This window comes from Ranitomeya variabilis, chromosome 4 (genome assembly GCF_051348905.1).
Source record: "Ranitomeya variabilis isolate aRanVar5 chromosome 4, aRanVar5.hap1, whole genome shotgun sequence".
Classification (NCBI taxonomy): domain Eukaryota; kingdom Metazoa; phylum Chordata; class Amphibia; order Anura; family Dendrobatidae; genus Ranitomeya; species Ranitomeya variabilis.
The window spans coordinates 641059808-641086205 of record NC_135235.1 but is presented as its reverse complement, the minus strand read 5'-3'; the positions used below and the strand labels follow the sequence as shown (position 1 = coordinate 641086205).

The 26398-nt window shown below is 42.6% G+C and overlaps 2 protein-coding genes across 2 annotated transcripts in view; both read left to right on the top strand.

Moving 5' to 3' along the window:
* The window catches only part of LOC143767417 (uncharacterized), an 82695-nt gene extending 56565 nt beyond the window's left edge, over positions 1-26130 (top strand). The window contains 1 exon segment of the mRNA XM_077255751.1: positions 24611-26130. Within this exon segment, the coding sequence (XP_077111866.1) occupies positions 24611-25961 (1351 nt within the window). The 3' untranslated portion in view covers positions 25962-26130.
* Positions 5707-24332, top strand: LOC143767412 (oocyte zinc finger protein XlCOF8.4-like). The gene is made up of 7 exons (XM_077255744.1): positions 5707-5719; positions 5933-6082; positions 6212-6391; positions 6474-6597; positions 6681-6778; positions 8965-9055; positions 24132-24332. Exons 2-7 carry the CDS (start codon positions 6005-6007, stop codon positions 24203-24205), a joined length of 645 nt encoding a protein of 214 aa, XP_077111859.1. The 5' UTR covers positions 5707-5719; positions 5933-6004; the 3' UTR covers positions 24206-24332.
* Positions 26131-26398: the final 268 nt, after the last annotated feature.

Below are 26398 nucleotides of genomic sequence, written 5' to 3'. Positions count from 1 at the left end.
CTCCAGGCTAATTCAGGTAATACAGTATGACCGGTTGATTCAAACTTTAAACTTTTTGGTGGTGATCTCAGAGGAGGTTTACAGCCCCTTTGGTGCCCCTGTTTGTTCTGTGGTGTGCACCTATATTCTGGGTTACATAATTATGAATTGACACACTATGGAGCAATCTTATTAATCTGTAAAGTACATACCTGGTGCTTGCCTGGTCTCTCTGTGCTTCTCCACCTTGTTTTGACTAACCCCTGTTACATCCCTTGTAATTTTACATATTTATTTTGTAATAAAGTTGTATACTTTTTATCTATGGTTCTTGGTGGTGCGTATTCTTTGTTTGAGTTCCGTCCAGTTTGCTATTGCAACTGTACAATAGCACTTTAGAGAGAGTGCGATTTCATTTGCAAGACTCTGATGCAGTTTGCTTAACTACAGACTCATGGACCTCATTAAATAACCAAAGTTATATTGCTGTCACAGCTCCTTTCATCAATACAGCATGTGAGCTACGTTCGGTGCTGTTAGAATGCCTTGAAATGCAGGAAAGGCACAGTTCTGAAAATCTTTGCAGGCGATTGAAGGACACAGTCCGTGAATGGGGGTTGGAAGATAAAGTGGTGGCTGTTGTCACAGACAATGCAGCTAATATTGTGGCAGGTGGCAGGATGTCCAACTGGCGATATCTACCATGCTTTGCGCATTGTGTAAACTTGGTTGTTCAGGCTGGAATTTCTGTTAATGGCATTAACAGCATTATTAATAAGATAAAAGGTATTGTAGAATTTTTCAAAAGAAGTTCACATGGCCTTTCGAAATTACATGATACCCAAAAACAAATGGGATTACCAGAACTGAAGCTCACCCAAGATGTCCCTACTAGGTGGAACTCAACTTTTGACATGATATCCAGAATGGTCATAATAAAGGATGCAGTAGTTGCCACCTTGGCTATGCTACACACAGAACTCAGTATGCTGACATGAGTGGACTGTTGCACAAAAAGCAATAGAAGTGTTGCAGATTTTTCAAGAAATCACAGTAGAAGTAAGTTCTGAAAAATCTGTGCCCAGATCAAAAGTGATATTATTTGTCAAAATAATGAGCAGGAAAATGGAGTCATTGCAGAGGGATTCAACAATTCCAGCAGAAATACAGTCAATGGTGACAACACTAAAGACACAACTTGCAACACGATTCCGGGACCTGGAAGACAACGAACTTAACAATCAGGCAACACTTTTCAGATAATGCTAAATTTAACCTGGCTTATGACAATCTAAAGCGAAAAGTATGTGGTATGAGAATTGCTGATGAAAGTCCAGCAATATCTGTGGAAGAAGCACAGACATCACAATCTACCTCAAGCTTATGGGAGGATTTCGATACAGAAGTGAGAAATGTCACTACAGTGCAGAATCCATGGTTAACAAAGGTGCGGAGGGCAACACTGAATATAACAGTATTGGGGCTCACCATGGACAGAAAAAACAGCAGATAATGACCAAGGAGAAGAGATCATGTCCATACAAATGGGAGCACCGCAAACCAAAATCAAAAAGATTAATGTACACAATAAGCGCTTTTATTAATAAATAGCACAGCAAAACACACAGAATCCAAGTTTAAAAACATTTAAAAGTGCAATATGCAACAACAACCTGCACATTGGTAATCTCCTAGTATAGGGAAAGATGACAAACCACATCCCTACCCTTTAGGTTTGCACCCCACATCCCTTTCCCCCTCTCTCATTGCTGGTTTGTTTCCATCTGCTCTTGCATGTATTGCATTTGCCAGGCTCAGTATTGGATCCATAGGGTGTATGTATACTTTTTTCATCTTGCACTTTTTTCATCTTGCATTTTTTGCTCACCCCTTGGTAACTTTTTTGCGGCGTCATTTAGCAGGCCAGGTGATACTGTGATACAGATAGGGCCCTGTGTATGTGCATACTGGGTGTATATATATATATATATTTGTATATTTCCACAGTTATGGGTCCAGATCTACAGGTTTATTATTTACACTCCTGCATTTTCTAATTACAGCATGTTTTGTCCATAATAGTCCAGTCAGTGCACTCTAACTTACTCAGTGGGAGAGGGTAGGGATGTGGTTTGTCATCTTTCCCTATACTAGGATTCTGTGTGTTTTGCTGTGCTATTTATTAATAAAAGCGCTTATTGTGTACATTAATCCTTTTGATTTTGGTTTGCGGTGCTCCCATTTGTATGGACATGATCTCTTCTCCTTGGTCATTATCTACAGTGCAGAATCCAGTGGCAGCGGGAATTATAGAACTGGACAAATATATGCAACAGCCCATTTTAGAGGAAGGCAGATCCCCTACTTTGGTGGAATAAAAGAAAAGCCATTTATCCAAGACTTTTTCAACTGGCAAAGCGGCGACTGTGTATTATGGCCTCCTCTGTTCCCCGTGAGAGAATATTTTCAAAAGCCGGACCAGTTGTCACTGAGAGAAGAAACAGACTCAAAACTTCCAAAGTTGGACAAATCCTGTTCTTGAATCAGAATATGAACCTATAGTTATTGAAGCAATATACACTCACTGGCCACTTTATTAGGTACACCTGTCCAACTTCTTGTTAACACTTAATTTCTAATCAGCCAATCACATGGCGGCAACTCAGTGCATTTAGGCATGTAGACATGGTCAAGACAATCTCCTGCAGTTCAAACCGAGCATCAGTATGGGGAAGAAAGGTGATTTGAGTGCCTTTGAACGTGGCATGGTTGTTGGTGCCAGAAGGGCTGGTCTGAGTATTTCAGAAACTGCTGATCTACTGGGATTTTCACGCACAACCATCTCTAGGGTTTACAGAGAATGGTCCGAAAAAGGAAAAAAATCCAGTGAGCGGCAGTTCTGTGGGCGGAAATGCCTTGTTGATGCCAGAGGTCAGAGGAGAATGGGCAGACTGGTTCGAGCTGATAGAAAGGCAACAGTGACTCAAATCACCACCCGTTACAACCAAGGTAGGCCTAAGAGCATCTCTGAATGCACAGTGCATCGAACTTTGAGGCAGATGGGCTACAGCAGCAGAAGACCACAGCGGGTACCACTCCTTTCAGCTAAGAACAGGAAACTGAGGCTACAATTTGTACAAGCTCATCGAAATTGGACAGTAGAAGATTGGAAAAACGTTGCTTGGTCTGATGAGTCTCGATTTCTGCTGCGACATTCGGATGGTAGGGTCAGAATTTGGCGTAAACAACATGAAAGCATGGATCCATCCTGCCTTGTATGGAGCATCTTTGGGATGTGCAGCCGACAAATCTGCGGCAACTGTGTGATGCCATCATGTCAATATGAACCAAAATCTCTGAGGAATGCTTCCAGCACCTTGTTGAATCTATGCCACGAAGAATTGAGGCAGTTCTGAAGGCAAAAGGGGGTCCAACCCGTTACTAGCATGGTGTACCTAATAAACTGGCCGGTGAGTGTATATAGGATGTAGCTTTTGTTCTACCTTTATGTTTCTGTTCTGTGGGATTCTTGATATTACATTTAATATTTAACATAGGTGTTACTGTTTTTCTGCTAGGTGGCTTGTAGTAAATTACCTACATAGTGACAAATTAATATGTTAGCTACTATACTGTACCTGTGGGCAGCTTGATTTGCTCTGAGGTCAAATGATAACATTTAGGATCTCAGAGCTCACCACTTGGACATAAATATAGGTAAATAGGGTAATATTGTGTAACAAAATAGGTATTTGCATTGCAGGTACCCAGTAAAGTCACAGGGGTTGTTTGAGATTAAAAAAATGTGTGCAAACTGTAAAGCGCTGCGGAATATGTTAGCGCTATATAAAAAATAAAGATTAATATTTTCTATGTAGGTGGGGGGGGTTAAAAGCAAAAAATATATTGCACTTACCATGGTCCCTGCAGCACTCAATCTGGCAACTTGCTGTTCCTAACATCTAGCTTTATCTGGGAGAACACATCAAAGCAGGGCCTTGCCAAAAGGTTAGACTCTGTGGCCATTGTTTTGCTGAGTGGGCAGGTCTTTCTGAGACAGGTTGTCCTGGATGCAACTAGAGGAGCTATGGGGGACTGGGGTCAGCAAGTGAAGTTTAAATTTTTAGCCACACCACCATTCATAACATTTTTAAATCCAGGCTGACCCCTTTAAAAGGGGTATGTGAAATCTGCATATTAATGGCCTACACCCAACAGGCCACCATTATCTGATCAGAGGGGCTAATAGGCTGAAAGAAAATGTTCTCAAATCAACTGGAGAATGATGAAAGTTATACATTTAAAAAAACAAAAATCATCTCCAGTGCTTATCAGCTGCTGTATGCCGGGAGTCATGTAATCTTCCCAGTGTGACACCGAGCTCCTGCAGCATGACATTCTCTGCTCTGGGACACACAGCAGCTGAGCAGCACTGGGAGGCTGGAATATTTCACAAAGAAAAAAAAAAAGAAATTACTAACTTGAATAAATAACTTTTGAATTTTTTTTTCTCCAGACTGAGTACCCCTTTAACAAGAGTTTGTTATGTAATGATCAGATGTATTAACTATTTCTGATCATTTTAACAAAACTATAATTCATCCTAGGAGCCACAGCTTCTGTGTAACGAACTAGAACTGATCCATCTCTTCTCAGCAGAATCCAGAGCAATACTGAACTAAATGAACTAATCTTTTGAACTAATCACCAAAATGAAAACAGTAATTAAGGGCGCTGCATAAAAAGCTCCCCAATAAACCTCCTGCAGCAAATCCTGGACACAACTACCACAAATTGTCCAATAATAGGCCCAAAAAAGGGCTTCAATCAGCAATATATATGTGTATTTGCGCTAAAGGTTTATATGACTCAAAACCTACAAAAGATTGACTCAGAAATTACCACAAAAATAAAATACATATCATTACCTTCCTAAAAATAAGTCCTGTAGTCCTCATAGAATGCTGCAATCCATCCACAGGTCCTTGCAAATAACTAGATCCAGATGTCCAAAGAATATGTATATCCTCCCGTGACAATAGTCTTTATGTCCACGATGAAGCTACGGAGAAGGGGTGCTAACCTGTCCCGACCGGTGACAGTCACCCCTTTGTCCTATAGATAATTCCCGGCGCCTTACTAGTAGCACACGCTTCCGCATACACTTGCCGGCGAGGTGCAGTGAAGCTGCAGGACCTCGCGTGACGTTACAAACACGTGATGCCTCACGTGATCGGCTTACAAGTCTTTACAGAGCGCACCTAGGACCACAATTCATCCAACGCGTTTCGGGGTCATCAGACTCCTTCCTCAGGGATCCCTCCGTAGCTTCATCTCCGTAGCTTCATCGTGGACATAAAGACTATTGTCACGGGAGGATATACATATTCTTTGGACATCTGGATCTAGTTATTTGCAAGGACCTGTGGATGGATTGCAGCATTCTATGAGGACTACAGGACTTATTTTTAGGAAGGTAATGATATGTATTTTATTTTTGTGGTAATTTCTGAGTCAATCTTTTGTAGGTTTTGAGTCATATAAACCTTTAGCGCAAATACACATATATATTGCTAATCACCAAAATGAACTAGATTTCCCATCACTACTGCAAACCCCTCCTGCAGACACTGAGGCCCCTGATCATGTGACCCCCTGACCCCTCCCCTCCTGTGACCTCATCCCAGGTCCTGTGCACACAGAACAGCCATATATGTGGTGTGCGGCTCTGCAGGTGGAGGTAGGTGCTGGAGATTCCCCATTACTGGGCGCAGGGGACATTAACCCCCTCAGTGCTGAGCCTGTGATAAATCTCTGTATGTGACTATAATGGGACTGTGTGTTATACCGGGGCCATGACTGGATGTAGTGATCATGTGACGCCGGTAACAGCTCCGGAGGTTTCTTACATGGGATCTTTATGATGTTACATCGTCATCTTCTCCCCATTCAGCTCCCTACAATATCGGATCCTCTCAGTGGAGATCTTCTATATAAGAGAGTTCTCCTGAGTGACCCTACAAGGATGGAGAGGGACAGGGACAAGATGGCGGAGAGGATATTACACCTCACCCTAGAGATCCTCTTCCGGCTTACTGGAGAGGTGAGAGATTCTGATGACGTCACATTACATCATTCTTATCTATGGGAATAACAGAAGGACAGAACTGGAGAGGTGAGGACTCTGGAAATGTCTGTAGTGAGGTTTATTAATGTGTCTCTCCATAACCAGGATTACACAGTAGTGAAGAAGACCTCTAGTGAGCGCTGTCAGGCCCCTGTGTCTGAGGGATGGGGAAGACTCCTGAGCCCAATCACGGGGCTTCCACCTCACCCTCTGATACATGAGGACATCAATGACCAGAAGATCCTAGAACTCACCTACAAGATGATTGAGCTGCTGACTGGAGAGGTGACACTGCTGGGAATGCTGGGACATTGTACAGTAATGCTATGGAGGGATCGGGGGATCACGGTATCATTGTATGTGTCAGGTTCCTATAAGGTGTCAGGATGTCACCGTCTATTTCTCCATGGAGGAGTGGGAGTATTTAGAAGGACACAAAGATCAGTACAAGGACGTCATGATGGAGGTTCCCCAGCCCCTCACATCACCAGGTAATAGACAGGACTAAATACACACGGCCTATAATTATCTGTATGTAAAGAATGAATTCAGTCCCTGTATGTGTTTCCTCCAGTTCTATCCAGTAAGAGGACAACACCAGAGAGATGTCCCCGTCCTCTTCTTCCACAGGACTGTAAACAAGAAGACCCTGATGTTTCTCAGAATCAACAGGTAGATGGCGAGAAGGTGTCATGAAATCTTCCTAGCAGTGGTGCAGCTAGAGTCGAATGGGCGCAGGTGCAAGATTTTGTCCAGCCTGCACCGCCCCCCCCCCCCATCCTGGTATATATGACCCTTATCCTTTGCCCCATCCTGGTATTATATACACGGTGATTATAAAAGATTCATCAGGTTTCAAAATGTATCACATGTACAATGGTGAATGGTACATGATAACGAACATAAGCTCTCCAAGTTTAGCACATGATGTTTATAAATGTTGTATTTATCATCCTTTTGCCACATGACCCACATCAATGCGGCAATCCAGTTCTACCCGACCACCCTGCACCACGTCCCCGTCGATATTAGAGCGGCTGTAATGCAGTCTCTGAGCTGATCCAGTGTTGCTGGCAAAGGATGCAAATAAACGGTCTTTGACATACCCCCAAAGGACGTCACACAGTGTCAGATCAGGATACCTGGGGGCGATTCTCTTGCATAGTTGCCATTTTTGGATCTGATGTTACCTGGTGAGTTTCAAGTCAGTCTCAAACTCTGAGATGTGACCTTTTGATAAATTGTTATTACAAACTGGTGAAAATTATGTCTTTGCGGTAATATAAATGCAAAACCAGATGAATCTTTCATAATCACCCTGTATATATCCCTCATTCTGGCCCCAATCCTGGTATACATATCCCGCATTCTTCCCTACACTCACCTGCCGCGCTGCGATCTCTTCAGAAGCCGGCCTCCACCAGTCACGTGCAAGCCGATGTCAGCTGCTGGCCTCTGATTGGCCGGCAGTGTATATTGCTGCGTACAGACTGTACTGGTCTCTTTGCCACAATACACTTGAGCTGAATGTACGTTCTTGGACGCACATCTAGTTGAACATTGTGCTGGCATCGGCTGGGCCTCCACCCGCTCAGGCCTGGTTGCCACCATGCTTCCCATATGATATGTTAGAGGCTGTGAATGTCTTGTGTTCAGGTTTGTCCACGGACACACATCACGTTGAAGATTGTGCTGGCGTCAGTGGGCTTTCACCTGCACGGGCCTGGTCGGGACCTTTACAACCGTGGTTGTTACGCCAAGCTTCCCAGTGATATGTAGAAGGCTGTGAAGGTCTTGTGTTCAGTCTTGTTTTATCCACCAGTATTATACACTGAACGGTCCATTTATTAGAGACACCGACACTTTTCTAATATAATCTTTTGTGAATGGAAAAGTGACCAGTGACTTCAGAGTACGGCAGGAAATCCAGTGATCACTTTTCTGTGGAAACTTGTAATGTGAATCTACATTATAATGGGAACATAAAGTGATGTGATCGACTTTGACCATTTATTACATACAGTGGTGGTGAGATTATACGGAGAATGTTGTGATTGAAGAAAAACATCCAGGAAAAACAGATCCTATGGATACAAGGAACTCATCAGCTGAAGAAGTAATAAGCTTTCATCACGAGTCATTCTAAGAACAGGCGGTGCACAGTCATGTCCTGCAGCTTAATACAACGCTGAATCTACAACTAGGGTGTACGCATAAACAAGTCTTCAGCTCAGGAGCTTACCTAGGCTTTGTGGCCAGTGGTCAACTAGGTTCATCCTTTTCTGGCAGAAGGACACTTATGGCAGAACAATGCTCAATGCCACAATGGTCGTATTGTCTTGGATTGCTTCTAGGAACATGACGGTACATTTTTTCTTGCTTACCCGGCTCTTATAGTGTTTAGCTCTTAATCCTATGGAACGTCTGCATTACGAGCAAGAACGGCTTGTTCAGAGCAATTCATCTATATTGTGGCAACTGTAAAAACCTATCCTGTCTTCAAGGGACAATATTCATGCAGAAGGATTAACACTTTCTGTTATTGACAAAATAATTTGCTGAGGTTTTGAAGACCAGAGGAGTCCAACAGGCTACTAGACGGGTGTCTATAATAATGTGGCCATTCAGTGTGTGTTTTATACTGGGTAGAGATGACAGGGTAAAGCTGATCATAGACATTAGATGTTGTCTGGAAACTTCTCACAATTATATTTCTGGTTATGGAGTCTGCTGGTTACAGTTAGAAGTCGACAGGTTGGATTTATACAGGAGACCTGCATTTATCTCATCTTTTCTGTTCTTCTAAATCATTTCGTATGACTTTTTCATCTCTCTCTGACTCTCACAACTTCTTTCAGGGTAAAGATCTGCCCCATATTAATACTACAGAGACATATGTGAGGGGTGATGAGAGGTGTAATGAGGAAATTCCAACAGATAACCGCACAGGTGAGTAGTGGCCACTATATGTAAAGATATCACAGATTCTTCTCAGTCACTGGATTTTAGAAATATGTGTTGATAATTTTAGGATCTGTAACACAGAATATTATTGTCTGATCGGACTGGCAGAAAAATTTGATAGCAAACTTTTAAATTGACTAAATTAAAAGGTGTTTTTTCCACACAATAATCCAGAGCTTCATGCTGGACTATAAAATGCAGTATAATGAAGAAGAGCTTATGTGATTGCAGGTTTAGGTCCCCTTAGGTGCTAAGTAATATTGCTGTCACTCCTGAAAAAATAAAGTAAAAACAATAAAATTGTTTCAATAAAAAGATCAGCTCAGCAAGCAAAAAACAATCCGTCATACAGCTCCACTGACGGAAAGGAAAGTTAGGAGTTTGAATAAACGGCAACTTATACCAACTTGTTTTTTACTTTTTGCAAAATTACAAGTTTTGCATATCTGTAATTGTTCTGATCTGGACAATCATGTTACCGGATAATTTTTAAAGCACAATGAGCTCAAAACCCAAAAAGCAATGGCAAAATTATATTTACTGTTCTCCAGTTTGTTGTATGATAAAACAAATATTCAAGCAAGACTTCGTCCTACAATAAAATTCAAGCCATCACATGAAAAATTATAAAAGTTATGGCTCTTGGAAGAAGGACAAGAAAGAAAATGCAAAAATATAGGTTGAATTTACAGGAACTGGAGGCTTTTGGCCAAGAAGAGTGGGCAGCTTTACCATCTGAGAAAATAACCTCATCCCCAATTACCACAAAAGACTTAAAGCTTTCATTGATGTTAGAGGGGGCAATACACAGTATTAAGAAATGGGGTATGTGAACTTTTGATCAGGGTCATTTGGATGTTTTGGGTTGTCATTATGATTGAAAAAGAGAAAACACCAAATTCTGCTGGGGTATGTAAACTTTTGAGCACAACTGTACATTTATGTGTGTGTGTTGTGAAGAATATTTCCTTGGAAAAGGATGTGACTTAGAGAATTGCTCTATGTAAATCGGATGCTAGGTGTGAAAAATCGCCTGACACTCGTATTACACTCATGTGACTCCCGGCAGGGAGACTCGGACCGATTTTTCATACGTTTAGTGTGACTCCAGCCTTACTGTTAATCTCTTTAGGGTTTGTAACACACAATATTAATGTTTGATTTGACTGGTAGAAAAATTGGATGGCCAAGTTTCAAATTTAGTAAATGACATGGTAGTTTTTTTTTCCAACAAAAAAATACAGAAAAAGAGCTCGTGTTATTGCAGGTTTAGGTCCCCTGAGGTGCTAAAAAAATTGCTTCCACTCCTAAAGGAATTAGGTAAAAAACAATAAAATTGTTTCAATAAATATATCAGTTCACCAAGAAAAAACAATCCATCATACAGCTTCAATGACGAAAAAATAAGTTATGAGTCTCAACAGATACCAATATTTTTCTTTTACAATCCTACAAGATTTACATCTCTGTAATTCTTCTGACCTGGAGAATGATGCTACCGGGTAATTTTTACAGTAAAATTTAACTCAAAACCAAAACAGCAATGGAAAAATTGATTTTACTATTTTCCTGTTTGTTGTATGATTAAATTAATATTCAAAACGAGAATTCGTCAGGAAAAAAAAAAAGAATCAAGCCATCACATGGAAAAATACAAAAGTTTTGGATCTTGGAGGAAGGACAAGAAAGAAAATGTAACTGAAACAGCAAGAAGGAAACTTGCCACAAAGGAATTAAATAAACATTTAAATATTAAGCTATTGTTTTTCTGTTAACATCACAATATAAAAACTTCAACACATAGTGGATGAGAGCAATAAAGAATGGTTGGCGGGTATGTGTCCTGGACGACCATGTGAGCAGATGCTGAGGAAAGAGCTCCCGTGGTCACAAGCATAATTATCCTGAACAGACATCGCTGGCTGCCATAAATCTAGCTGTACCTGGAAGCTGAATCACCCGAGTGTGAAGGAGAGCTGTGGGGACACCCAGAGAGGCTCGCAATGACGCGGAGGAGGCAGAGAGATGTGGGAGAGGTTGGAGGGACTCAAGATGGCGCCGAGGCCAGAGCGGCAGCTGAGAAGGAGAACGCTTCCTGTCAGAAGCACATGGAAGCTGCAGCAAAACTTCAAAGCTTTGCCCGGGTGGTCGGTGGGGAAGAGGCACAAGAGACTATGGAGGAGAGAGCTGAAGGAGAGGAAGAGGAGGAGGAGAAAGCTGATGAAGGAGCAAGGGGGGGCACAGAAGGGGGAGGAAGAAAGTAGCATGGCTGCAGTAGGAGAGGCTGAGAAGGAAGTGGAATTGAGAGGGGAGCCAACCCTAAAGGACGTCTTTATCCTCTTGTAATCAGTCCCTGAATGATTTAACCCTTCAGATGAAGGAGCTGAAAGGGAAGATTATACAAATAAAGGCTTTTGTACAGAAAATGGATAAACGCATGGGGGAGGTGGAGGAGAGGATGAGTACTGTGGAGGATCATGTGGTTCAACTACAAAAGGCAGAGAGAAAGTTTGCCCAACAGATATCAGAATTGGCGGCAAAAAATGAGGACCTAGAAAATAGATCCAGAAGAAATAACATCAGGATAGTGGGTCTGCCGGAAAAAAACAGAGGGGAGAAATCCTACTGAGTTTATTGAAAACTGGTTGAAGGAGAAGGTTGGAGCCGAGGTTCTGACAAGGGTCTTTGCTGTGGAAAGAGCGCACAGAGTTCTCACGCAGCCCCCTCCCCCTGGAGCCAATCCTCGTACCATGCTGGCTAAGATATTAAACTACAGATACATTGTTCTTAGGAAGGCCAGAGAAATGGTGGATCTCACTGTGGCCGAACAGAGGATTGCCATCTACCCGGATTACTGTGCTGCGGTCCAGAAACAGAGAATGCAATTTACTGGCGTCAAGAGGCGACTGAGAGAACTGGGAGTGCAATACTCGATGTTTTTTCCTGCTAGGTTGAAAGTGGTTGCCTTTAATAAAGCTCATTTCTTCACGACACCAGAGGACGCTACCCAATGGATCAACATCAATTCCAAGAAACTACAAGCAGCGGGAGACTGACTTTCAGCGGAGGCGTGAGCTGTTATTGTTGCCAAGATGTTTGGGATAAGAGAACTGGGTTGCTATTTGGACCCATTTAATACTTGTCTCTTTCACTTTTGGAGGAGTGGAATATGGCTGGGTTTAACTATTACGCCAGTTAGAGTTGTGCTGGAAAATGAGGGGTGGGGTGGGGATTGTTAATAGGGTGCACTGCAAACGATGTTTTTGTTTTGTTTTTTTACTCTTTTTACTTCACTGTTTGTTCTGTACTGTTAATAATTAATGTAAAGAGATGTGGTTCTGAGGGTCATGGGAGCCAGTTAGAGGAGGTTACCTAGGTGAGAGTGCTTCAAACGGGCCACAGAGCCCCACTCTCGATGAGAGGAAAATGCTTTATCCTGGGGAGAGGTTGGGAGTTTAAAGGGTGGGAGAGAGGGGTTAGACAGCTCAGGTTAAGGAGTAGGATTTTCTTGATGACTATTCTGCATCATGATGGGGGACCATATTAAAATACTGAGTTGGAACGTTAGAGGCCTAGCGGACAAAACTAGACGAGCGGCGGTGCTACAATACGCATGAGACCAGAGGGCCTCACTGATATGTCTGCTGGAGACACACTTGGTTCGTGAGAGGGTTGACGTCTTACGTACGCGGTGGTTGCAAAACACGTATCATTCCACCTTCTCTACATGCTCAAGGGGGGTATCGGTATTTGTCCCAGTAGGGGTGCACTATGAAGAGCTGAAAGTGTATGCTGATGGACAGTATGTGGTAGTGAAATGCAGAATGCTTGGTATTTTGATGTGTGTGGTGGCTATGTACATTCCTCCCCCTTATTCGAGTAAAAAACTTACAGAAGTGTTGGAATTGATTGGATGGGGAGATCCGATGCCGCTTTTAATTATTGGAGACCTCAACAATATACGTGATGATTTCTGGGATAAAAACAAAAATACACAAAACAGGTCGGAAAGCCATATTAAGCCGTTCGGAACATATATTCGAGAGATCGGTATGACTGATTTGTGGAGAGTGCGACACATGGGGGAGACGGGATACTCTTGCTATTCATCGGCTCATGATACTTTATCCAGAATAGATATGGCGCTCGGAAACAATATGTTTGATTCTATGGTGGGAGAAGTGAGATACTTGCCACGGTCGATCTCCAATCATAATCCGATAGAGGTGGAGTTATGGCGAATGGGGACACAAGCATGGCAAAGGGGAGAGTGGAAATTTCATCCTAACTGGCTGAATAGTGTGAGTTTGGAGGGCATACAGCGGGAGGTGGAGGAGTTTTTGGAGATTAACGAGGGCAGTTCGGGCATACCCACTATATGGGAGACGATGAAGGCATATTTGAGAGGTTTGCTGTTCAGGGACATCAGTATATGTAAGCGGCGATCAAAACAGGCGGACAATGCCGCAAGGGAAAGGCTGAGAATTGCTGAAGATGAGATTGCCACACTGGGTACCCCTGAGGCTGGGAAACGGTTAAGAGAAGCCCAGAATAATATGGATAAAATTATTTTGGAAAGGGCAGAGAGGAGGAGAGAGTTCCAACGACTAGCCTTTTACCAGGAGGGGGAGGTAGTGGGGCATATGCTCTCGCTGGTGGCGTCGGCCCAGAGGGGTACACCATTCGTACATTCACTAGAGCCTGTTAACGGTATAAAAGTGTCGGAGACCTTAAGGGTCTTTACGGACTTCTACGCGGATCTGTACTCCTCTGGTGTGGACCCATCGGGGACTGACAACGTGGCATTTCTAGAAGGTATTGTCTTACCCAGACTGAGTGAGGAGGATAGGGAAAGTTTGGAGGGACCTATCACGGATGAAGAAGTAAGTCGTGTTTTAAGAGCCATGGCAAGAGGTAAGGCCCAAGGTGCAGAAGGATTGCCAGCTGAAATTTATAAGGAGATGGAGGAGGTGTTGCTACCCAGATTAAGAGTAGTTTTGGAGGAGGCTAGGAATGGGGGGATTCTTCCAGCCTCCATGAGGGTGGCCATAATAGTTGTAATCCCGAAGGAAGATAAAGATCTACGACTGCCTGAATCATATCGCCCGATTTCTTTGCTCACAATGGATGTTAAACTTCTGGCTGGGGTGTTGGCGGCCCAATTGTCGGGTGTTATTTCTAAGTTAATTCATCCAGATCAGTCTGGCTTTATGCCCGACAGGTCCACGGCAGTCAATCTTAGAAGGCTTTTTTTGAATTTACAATTGTGGGCTGATAACGGTGGGCATAGAGTTATTGCTTCTTTAGATGCCCATAAGGAATTCGACAGTGTGGAATGGGGATACTTGTGGCAGGTATTGCAATGCTTTGGCTTCGGCCCACAATTTGTGTCCTGGGTTCAGCTATTGTACGCGCAACCATCAGCTAGGGTGAGAGTGAATGGGGAGGTTTCTCATACGATAAGGCTCCACGGCTTGTTTGCTTTAGCGTGGAGCCACTGGCCGCCAAGATCCGACAGTCCACTGAGGTTTCTGGGTTTAAATATTGATCGATAGAGGAAAAGATAGCACTTCATGCGGATGATATACTGCTGTTCTTGAGTGATCCACATGATTCATTGAGTAATGCAATTCGGCTCATTGAGGGATTTGGTGCTTTGTCGGGGCTTAAAATAAATTGGAATACGTCAGCTCTGTTTATGGTGGATGATGCAGGAGGTGAGCTTGGGGATTCTATGGAAGGTCGTAGACTTAAAGTAGCAGATCAGTTCAAATATTTGGGGATACTAATCTCTTTGCTGATCACGAATTACTTGCATACGAATCTTACACCGGTGCTGGGAACTCTTAAGACAAAGGTAGGGTCTTGGTCTAAGTTGCATTTATCTGTTGTAGGCCGAATTAATCTCTTTGAGATGATTCTGATGCCTAAGACACTGTATGTTCTCCATAACTCACCTATCTGGATACCATGTGTAAAATTCAAACTGATTAACTCTTAATTTAGAGGCCTGGTGTGGGGGAGGCAACACCCGCTAATGTAGCACAACTTTTGATAGAAAGGTGTTGTGAATTCCGTTCTTGGGCTCCATCCTGTGGCTATGAATGGTATTTTTGGGAGTTCTGCTCTTGGGCTCCCTCTGGTGGTTTTGAGTGGAATTTAGCAGCTGCCTTCACTAATCGGTTCCCTGGCCTTGTTATTTAACTGGGCTCTAGTCTATAGTCGATGCCAGCTGTCAATGTTTTCCTGTTGGATTCAGTCCTCTCCTGGAAGTACTCTGTTGGCCAGTCCATTTCAGCTTAAGATAAGTTCTGCTAGTTCTTGGGTGTATCCCTGCTTTTGACCTTCTGTTCAGGTTTAAGTTATGTCTCTTTTGTCCAGCTTGTCATTATGAAATATTCAGGCTAGTTGGAAGCTCTGGGGTGCAGATTTGCCCCTCCACACCGTGAGTCGGTGTGGAGGTTATTTTTGTAAACTCTGCGTGGATTTTAGTTTTTATACTGACCGCACAGTATCCTTTTCTATCTCTGTCTATTTAGATAGTGTTGGCCTCCTTTGCTGAAATCTATTTTCATTTCTGAGTTTGTCATTTCCCCCTCCACTCACCGTTAATATTTGTGGGAGGCTATCTTTCCTTTTTGGGGTTTCTCTGAGGCGAGATAGTTTTCCGTTTCCATCTTCAGGGGTAGTTAGTTCTTAGGCTGTGTCGAGGCGTCTAGGCAGAGTTAGGAACGTCCCACGGCTATTTCTAGTGTTGGTGTTAGGAGTAGGGATTGCGGTCAGTATAGCTACCACCTCCTCAGAGCTTGTACATTTTACCCACCAGGTGATTTCTGTGCTGCTCCGTAATCACCAGGTCATAACTGTGATTGTTGTCGGTGGAGCTGCCACCTCCTCGGAGCTTGTCCATGATTGGTTTTACCCACCAGTTCATCTCAGTGCTACTCCGTAACCACCAGGTCATAACAGTACAGCTGGCCCACAATGTGTTAAATGCATCTCAAAAGAAGGAAAAGAAAGTTCTGAATCATTGTTTTTTTTTTCCTTGTTGCCTGTTTGTCCTTTTTTTTCCTCCTTGATCTTTGGATGGTTCAGGAGTTTGGTGCTGATATGGAGGTTCAGGGTCTGTCTGCGCGTGTTGATCATCTCGCTGCAAGGGTACAGAGTATCCAAGATTATGTTATTCAATCTCCTGTTTCTGAGCCTAGAATTCCTATCCCTGATTTGTTTTCTGGGGATAGATCTAAGTTTTTGAACTTTAAAAATAATTGCAGATTGTTTTTTGCTCTGAGACCCCGTTCCTCTGGTGACCCCATTCAGCAGGTGAAGATTGTTATTTCTCTGCTGCGCGGAGACCCGCAGGACTGGGCATTCTCGCTTGAGCCAGGGAATCCTGCATTGCTCAATGTAGATTCATTTTTTCAAGCGCTTGGACTGCTTTATGACGAACCTAATTCTGTGGATCAGGCAGAATAAATCTTGCTGGCTCTTGGTCAGGGTCAGGAAGCAGTAGAAATATATTGTCAGAAATTTAGAAAGTGGTCTGTGCTTACAAAATGGAATGAGGATGCCCTGGCAGCTATTTTTAGAAAGGGTCTTTCTGAAACCCTGAAAGATGTTATGTTATGTTCCCCACGCCTGGTGGTTTGAACGAATCAATGTCTCTGACCATTCAGATTGATCGACGCCTACGTGAACGTAAGGTGGTGCACCATATGGCGGTGTCCTCTGGGCAGAGTTCTGAGCCTATGCAATGTGATAGGATTTTGACGAGAGCAGAACGGCAGGAGTTCAGACGTCAGAATGGGCTGTGTTTTTACTGTGGTGACGCTACTCATGCTATCTCTGACTGCCCGAAGCGTGCGAAGAGGGTTGCTAAGTCGGTTACTATCAGTACTGTACAGCCTAAATTTCTCTTGTCTATTACCCTGATTTGCTCATTGTCGTCCTTTTCTGTAATGGCATTTGTGGATTCTGGCGCTGCCCTGAACTTAATGGACCTAGAATTTGCCAAGTGCTGTGGTTTTTCCTTGGAGCCCTTGCAGAGCCCTATTCCCTTGAGGGGGATTGATGCTACGCCATTGGCCAAGGATAAATCTCAGTACTGGACACAGTTAACCATGAACATGGCTCCAGCACATCAGGAAAATATCCGCTTTTTGGTGTTGCATAATTTGCATGATGTGGTTGTGCTGGGGTTTCCATGGTTACAGGTACATAATCCAGTGCTGGATTGGAAATCTATGTCTGTGACTAGTTGGGGTTGTCAGGGGATACATAGTGACATTCCTCTGATGTCAATTTCCTCGTCCCCTTCTTCTGAAGTTCCTGAGTTTTTGTCGGATTTCCAGGATATATTTGAGGAGCCCAAATCCAGTCCCCTGCCTCCTCATAGGGACTGTGATTGCGCTATTAATTTGATTCCTGGCTGTAAGTTCCCTGAGGGCCGACTTTTCAATCTGTCTGTGCCAGAGCATGCCGCTATGCGGAGTTATGTAAAGGAGTCCTTGGAGAAGGGGCATATTCGCCCGTCTTCGTCACCGTTGGGAGCGGGGTTCTTTTTTGTTGCCAAGAAGGATGGCTCCTTGAGGCCCTGTATAGATTATCGCCTTCTCAATAAGATCACTGTAAAATTCCAGTACCCTTTGCCTTTGCTCTCTGCTTTGTTTGCTCGGATTAAAGGGGCTAGCTGGTTTACCAAGATTGACCTTCGAGGGGCGTATAATCTTGTCCGCATCAAACGGGGTCATGAATGGAAAACAGCATTTAATACGCCCGAAGGCCATTTTGAGTATCTTGTGATGCCTTTCGGGCTCTCTAATGCTCCATCTGTGTTTCAGTCCTTTATGCATGATATTTTCCGGGAGTATCTGGATAAATTCATGATTGTATATTTGGATGATATTTTGTTTTTTTCCGATGATTGGGAGTCTCATGTGAAGCAGGTCAGGATGGTGTTTCAGATTCTTCGTGCTAATGCACTGTTTGTGAAGGGGTCTAAGTGCCTTTTTTGGAGTTCAGAAGGTTTCTTTTCTGGGGTTCATTTTTTCTCCCTTGGCTATTGAAATGGACCCTGTTAAGGTCCAGGCTATTTATGATTGGACTCAACCCACATCTGTGAAAAGCCTCCAGAAATTTTTGGGCTTTGCAAATTTTTATCGCCGCTTCATTGGTAATTTTTCTACTGTGGTTAAACCTCTGACCTATTTGACCAAGAAAGGTGCTGATGTGGTGAATTGGTCCTCTACGGCTGTGGAGGCCTTTCAGGAGCTTAAGCGTCGTTTTACTTCTGCCCCTGTGTTGCGTCAGCCAGATGTTTCTCTCCCTTTTCAGGTTGAGGTTGACGCTTCGGAGATTGGGGCAGGAGCTGTTCTGTCTCAGAGAAATTCTGATGGCTCTGTGTTGAAACCGTGTGCTTTCTTCTCCAGAAAGTTTTCGCCTGCTGAGCGTAATTATGATGTCGGCAATCGGGAGTTGTTGGCTATGAAGTGGGCATTTGAGGAGTGGCGACATTGGCTTGAGGGAGCTAAGCATCGTGTTGTGGTCTTGACCGATCATAAGAATCTGATTTACCTAGAGTCTGCCAAGCGGTTGAATCCTAGACAGGCTCGGTGGTCTTTGTTTTTCTCCTGTTTTGATTTTGTGGTCTCGTATCTTCCAGGATCTAAGAATGTGAAGGCTGATGCCCTGTCTAGGAGTTTTTTGCCTAATTCTCCGGGAGTTCCTGAGCCGGCTGGTATTCTCAAGGGGGGGGTGATTCTTTCTGCTATCTCCCCTGATTTGCGGCGGGTGCTTCAGGAGTTTCAGGCTGATAGACCCGACCGCTGTCCTGTAGGGAAATTGTTTGTTCCTGATAGATGGACTAGTAAGGTGATTTCTGAGATTCATTGTTCTGTATTGGCTGGTCATCCTGGGATCTTTGGCACCAGAGATTTGGTTGCCAGGTCCTTTTGATGGCCTTCTTTGTCATGGGATGTGCGTTCCTTCGTGCAGTCCTGTGGGACCTGTGCCCGGGCTAAGCCCTGCTGTTCTCGTGCTAGTGGGTTGCTTTTGCCTTTGCCTATCCCTGAGAGGCCCTGGACGCATATTTCCATGGATTTTATTTCTGATCTTCCTGTGTCTCAGAAGATGTCTGTCATCTGGGTGGTTTGTGACCGATTTTCTAAAATGGTCCACTTGGTACCTTTGCCTAAGTTGCCTTCCTCCTCTGATTTGGTTCCTTTATTTTTTCAGCATGTGGTTCGTTTGCATGGTATTCTGGAGAATATTGTGTCTGATAGAGGTACCCAGTTTGTTTCTAGGTTTTGGCGGTCCTTTTGTGTTAGAATGGGCATTAATTTGTCTTTTTCTTCGGCATTTCACCCTCAGACAAATGGACAGACGGAGCGAACCAATCAGACCTTGGAAACCTATTTGAGATGCTTTGTGTCTGCTGATCAGGATGATTGGGTTACCTTTTTGCCGTTGGCCGAGTTTGCCCTTAATAATCGGGCTAGTTCGGCTACCTTGGTTTCGCCTTTTTTTTGTAACTTCGGTTTTCATCCTCGTTTTTCTTCAGGGCAGGTTGAGCCTTCGGACTGTCCTGGGGTAGATTCTGTGGTGGACAGGTTGCAGTGGATTTGGACTCATGTGGTGGACAATTTAACATTGTCTCAGGAAAAGGCTCAACGTTTTGCTAACCGCCGTCGGTGTGTTGGTCCCCGGCTTCGGGTTGGGGATTTGGTCTGGTTGTCTTCTCGTCATGTTCCTATGAAGGTCTCTTCCCCTAAGTTCAAGCCTCGTTTTATTGGTCCTTATAGGATTTCGGAAATTATCAATCCGGTGTCTTTTCGTTTGGCCCTTCCAGCTTCTTTTTCCATTCATAATGTGTTCCATAGATCTTTGTTGCGGAGGTATGTGGTGCCCGTGGTCCCCTCCGTTGACCCTCCTGCTCCGGTGTTGGTTGAGGGGGAGTTGGAATATGTGGTGGAGAAGATTTTGGATTCTCGTCTTTCGAGGCGGAAACTTCAGTATCTGGTCAAGTGGAAGGGTTATGGCCAGGAGGATAATTCTTGGGTTTTTGCCTCCGATTTCCATGCTGCCGATTTGGTACGTGCTTTTCATTTGGCTCGTCCCGATCGGCCTGGGGGCTCTGGTGAGGGTTCGGTGACCCCTCCTCAAGGGGGGGGTACTGTTGTGAATTCCGTTCTTGGGCTCCATCCTGTGGCTATGAATGGTATTTTTGGGAGTTCTGCTCTTGGGCTCCCTCTGGTGGTTTCGAGTGGAATTTAGCAGCTGCCTTCACTAATCGGTTCCCTGGCCTTGTTATTTAACTGGGCTCTAGTCTATAGTCGATGCCAGCTGTCAATGTTTTCCTGTTGGATTCAGTCCTCTCCTGGAAGTACTCTGTTGGCCAGTCCATTTCAGCTTAAGATAAGTTCTGCTAGTTCTTGGGTGTATCCCTGCTTTTGACCTTCTGTACAGGTTTAAGTTATGTCTCTTTTGTCCAGCTTGTCATTATGAAATATTCAGGCTAGTTGGAAGCTCTGGGGTGCAGATTTGCCCCTCCACACCGTGAGTCGGTGTGGAGGTTATTTTTGTAAACTCTGCGTGGATTTTAGTTTTTATACTGACCGCACAGTATCCTTTTCTATCTCTGTCTATTTAGATAATGTTGGCCTCCTTTGCTGAAATCTATTTTCATTTCTGAGTTTGTCATTTCCCCCTCCACTCACTGTTAATATTTGTGGGGGGCTATCTTTCCTTTTTGGGGTTTCTCTGAGGCGAGATAGTTTTCCGTTTCCATCTTCAGGGGTAGTTAGTTCTTAGGCTGTGTCGAGGCGTCTAGGCAGAGTTAGGAACGTCCCACGGCTATTTCTAGTGTTGGTGTTAGGAGTAGGGATTGCGGTCAGTAAAGCTACCACCTCCTCAGAGCTTGTACATTTTACCCACCAGGTCATTTCTGTGCTGCTCCGTAATCACCAGGTCATAACTGTGATTGTTGTCGGTGGAGCTGCCACCTCCTCGGAGCTTGTCCATGATTGGTTTTACCCACCAGGTCATCTCAGTGCTACTCCGTAACCACCAGGTCATAACAGAAAGGGTGGTGAAGTGAAGTCCAGCGGTACAGTGTCTGGAAGATGCATCCCTAGGGATACTGGGGAAGAAATACCCAACATTATTTCTGATATATAAAGTATGGGGGAGAGTTAAACAAATTTGCGGGGTTACTTGTCTGACCAGGTTTTCTCCTCTGTGGTTTAATAATAATCTACTGGAGTTTTTGGCGATGGGACATACACCAGAATGGCAAGCCAGGGGGATCCGGTATGCCTGTCAGATTTTAGAGCGACGGGGGTTGAAATCCTTTTCCCAGCTACAGTCGGAATATGGTCTTAGGACATCTGGGGGGTTCCAATATGCACAAGTACGGCATGCGTTTGTGGCCCAGAATGAGGGGGATTGTTTCCAAATTCAAAACGACTTAGTATTAGACTACATCTGTGGAGTGGGGACAACGAGGGGTGCTATTTCATCTTTATATAAGGATCTACTTCACACTCACCTATTGGGATATCTGATTGGCGCTAGGGCTAAATGGGAAAGAGCTGGGTCGTGGGAATCTGTATTGGAATGGATACCGAAACTATCACTGAATGAGCCATATAGACTTTCCCAGCTTTATATTGTACACAGAGTGTATAGATCCCCGAATGTCCTGTATAGAGCTGGGCTGAGATCTGAATCGGAATGCCCTAGATGTAGGAATGATAGCGCTGGAATGTTTCATATGTTATGGTCGTGTCCGAGATTGACTGCTTTTTGGTTGGTGGTTGTAAGCCGGATAGAAGGGGCATATAGATGTGTAATTCCAAGAGAACCTTTGGTGTGCGTGTTGGGGTACATGGAAGAGATAGCTGTGGATAACAAGCTGAAAACAGCAATCGCCAGACTACTATACATGGCTCGGAAGGTCATAGCCAGAAATTGGATCAAAGAGGAAGCTCCCTTGAGGGGAGAATATCTTAAATATGTGAAGCAGGTCATTACCCTGGAAAAGGGTGTATATCAGAAAAGAGGGAAGATGGGACTGTTCGAAAAATTGTGGACGCCTTGGTTGGAACTAGGCTAGGGGAGGCTAAGAGAAGTTAGGCCTGAGGAGGGTTCGTCTATATATTTACGGTGTATTTGTTTACAAATAAAAGTTATTGTATATGGTTAACGTATATAATACTACAGGATATGTTAAGAGGAAAGCGTGAGCTGTCTAAAAGGGAAGGAGGGGGGCGGGTTGGGTAAGGGGGGGTTAAGAGTGGGGAAAATGGAAATTTATGTCTTAATGTGAAATGTTTTATTGGACTCTTATATTTAATAAAAACATGTGAGTAAAAAAAAAGAATGGTTGGCATATATCGTGTCTGTCATGGTTTGATCAAGCAAAATTACCATTAAGTGTAGTTACCGATTTTCCCCACTTTTGACTTCTTTATTACCTGTTTTTCAGTAAATTAAATGGTAAAGTGAATGGTGTCAAACAAAACAACAACTCATACTGCAAAAAACAGAAACAACTGCCCTCATGATATCTATATTGTCAGGAAATTGAAAAAGTGGGCTCTCTGAGAATGAGAAGGAAAAAATGTAAATGCAAAATCAAATATAGGCTGCGTTCTTAACCTCTTAGTGACCGGGCCAAATTTTTCAAATCTGACCACTGTCACTTTATGTGGTATTAACTCTGGAATGACATATCCTATTGATTTTGAGACTGTTTTTTCATGACACATTGCACTTTATGGTAGTGGTAAATTTATATTGATATTTTCAGTGTTTATAAAAATATCAGAAATTTTCACAAACATTTTAAAAAATTTGTAATTTTTGAACTTTTAATGATTATCCCTTTAATCCAAGTAGTCACACCATACAAAAACATGAATAAATAACATGTCCCTCGTGTCTGCTTTATATCAGAACCATTTGCAAAATGTTGTTTTATTTTGTTAAAATTCTAACAAGTCATGTATCAGTCATTTTTCATTTTTTCAAGGAAATTTACTAAACTTATTTATTTTAGGGACCTGTTCAGTTTAGAAGTGATTTTGGGGGGTTTCCAATATGTAGGACCCCCAACGTGATACCACTATAAAAACAGTACCTCTTAACATATTCAAAATTGCTTTCAGGTAGTTTATTAATCCTTCAGGTACTTTTCAGGAATTAATGCAATGTGGTATGACAGGAATGAAGAAGTTTATTTTTAGCATCTAAATTTTGATAACTTCTGAACAGGCCACTATTGCTGGCAGAGTTTAAGGCCTTTTTTTGGTCATGAACTGCCATTGAAAACATCAGGACCACACGATCAAGATCTCAGGGTGCCGATGGGGATAAATAGGGAGCCCCCACTCTCTGTTAACCATCTACATGCTGTAGTCACTATTTACAGCAGTATGTAAGGGGTTAAACGACTTTAGTCAGTGCCAACACTGATCATGGCTGATGAATAAGTTGTCAGCTATACTGTACAGCTGATAGCTGCTGGATTGTCAGTCATTGGGGGATGCTAGTCTCTTATATCGCAGGTCAGTAAAAAGATGTATTGGTTGTCACTAAGGAGTGATGGGGTTACCGCTATTTCTGAACAGGTTTTATTGGGCTGTGTTTTGAAAATATTATACTGATAGGAGCTCTGTTGCCACTGGTAGCACACATGCACACACGCACACACACATATATGTATATATATATATATATATATATATATATATATATATATATGTATATATATATATATATATATATATCCCCTTTGGGCTTAGACTAGTTTGCTGTATTTTTAGTGGTTAACACGTGTCGCTTGTGTGTTTCATTCTGCACTTCGATGTTGTTTTCAGTGTTGTATTTTGTTACATAAACCTTTTCTCCATTATTATTTGTTGGTTCCATATTTGTTATATGGGAAGTGAATGTTGTGGGATAGTTTTGAGGACCTTTTGGGAGGTTGACCTCTACTAGTCTTCACTGAATATTTCGCTAAATATAAATAAATATTTTATATGTCACAAAATTTTTGTCACAGGTACAGTAAAACATGGACCTATAAAGTGGCGAAGGGCAAGACGAAAAGAGCAGAAACCTAATGGTCTAACATAATGTACGAGTCCCTGCTTTGATATCTTCTGTTGCCACCAGTGCCTTCATCTGTTCCTAATTGAATTTTAATACAATTTGCACTGAAATGTTCTAGAAAGTATAAATATTATAATTATTAATCTAATTTCATGGTTATGTTTTAATTTACATTTTATTCTTTGCAGCTGACTGCACCAGCCGATCGGGGACACATCTTACATTTTCAGAATTGACTGCACATGATCATACTATCACACCGGATACTTGTGAAGAACATGACAATATCCCAGATTTATCCTCAGCTCTTCACAGTAGAGATCCACCATATGATACTTTTGAAAAGTTTCTGTCTTCTGATTCATCACAGACTATTTTGCAAAACAAAAATAACACAATTGGTTGTGAACATCAAATAGCTCACACAAGAAAGAAGCCATATTCATGTTCAGAATGTGGGAAATGTTTTACACAAAAATCAAATCTTATTGCACATGAGAGAATTCACACAGGGGAGAAGCCATTTTCATGTTTAGAATGTGAAAAGTGTTTTGCAGCTAAATCAAGTCTTCTTATACATGAGAAAACACACACAGGTGAGAAGCCATATTCATGTTCTGAGTGTGGGAAATGTTTTATACAAAAAACGTGCCTTGTTGCACATGAGAGAAGTCACACAGGAGAACAGCCTTTTTCATGTTTAGAATGTGGAAAGCGTTTTACAAAAAAATCAAATCTTATTGCACATGAGCGAAGTCACACAGGGGTGAAGCCATTTTCATGTTTAGAATGTGGAAAGTGTTTTACAGCTAAATCAAGTCTATTTGAACATGAGAAAAGACACACAGGTGAGAAGCCATATTCATGTTCAGAATGTGAGAAATGTTTTACAAAAAAATCAAATCTTATTGCACATGAGAGAAGTCACACAGGGGAACAGCCTTTTTCATGTTTAGAATGTGGAAAGTGTTTTACAGCTAAATCAAGTCTTCTTAAACATGAGGAAACACACACAGGTGAGAAGCCATATTCATGTTCAGAATGTGAGAAATGTTTTACAAAAAAATCAAATCTTATTGCACATGAGCGAAGTCACACAGGGGTGAAGCCATTTTCATGTTTAGAATGTGGAAAGTGTTTTACAGCTAAATCAAGTCTCTTTGATCATAAGAAAAGACACACAGGTGAGAAGCCATATTCATGTTCAGAATGTGGGAAATGCTTTACGCTAAAATGTAATCTTGTTAAACATTGGAGAAGTCACACAGGGGAAAAGCCATTTTCATGTTCAGAATGTGGGAAATGTTTTACACAGAAATCAAATCTTGTTGCACATGAGCGACGTCACACAGGGGAGAAGCCTTTTTCATGTTCAGAATGTGGAAAATGTTTTACAGAGAAAGCAAGACTTGTTAGTCATCAGAAAAAACATACAGGTGAGAAGCCATATTCATGTTCAGAATGTAAGAAATGTTTTACAAGGAAATCATATCTTGTTATACATGAGAGAAGTCATAGAGGCGAGAAGCCTTATTCATGTTCAGAATGTGAGAAATGTTTTACAATAAAATCACATCTTGTCACACATCGAAGAATTCACACAGGGGAGAAACCGTTTTCATGTTCTGAATGTGGGAAATGTTATACATTGAAATCAAGTCTTGTTACACATCAGAAAACGCACACAGGGGCGAAGCCATTTTCATGTTCAGAATGTGGGAAATGTTTTACACACAAAAAAGGACTTGTAAGACATCAGAGATCTCACACAAGGCAATAGCCATATTCATGTTTAGAATGTAAAAAAAAAGCTTTTCAAGTTTTAATATGTAGACAATACCAGTCCAATATGTAGTTAAATAAATATTTTTGGGCCTTCTACCTATGCAGAATTTTATTCCCTGCCTCTCATTCAACAAATAAACTGAAATACAAAAATTGTGGGTCTCGCATGTTCACACTATTTCCCTCCTATGGGAAGTAACGCCTTCCCCTGACCTAACCCTTCCCCGCCCTTCAACAGACTTAGGCCGGCGTCACACTCAGCGTAAGACAATACGGTCCGTTTTTTACGGCCGTAATACGGAGAAATGTTCCCAAAATAGTGATCCGTAGGCAGGGTGTGTCAGCGTATTTTGCGCATGGCATCCTCCGTATGTAATCCGTATGGCATCCGTACTGCGATTTTTTCTCGCAGGCTTGCAAAACCGACATCTA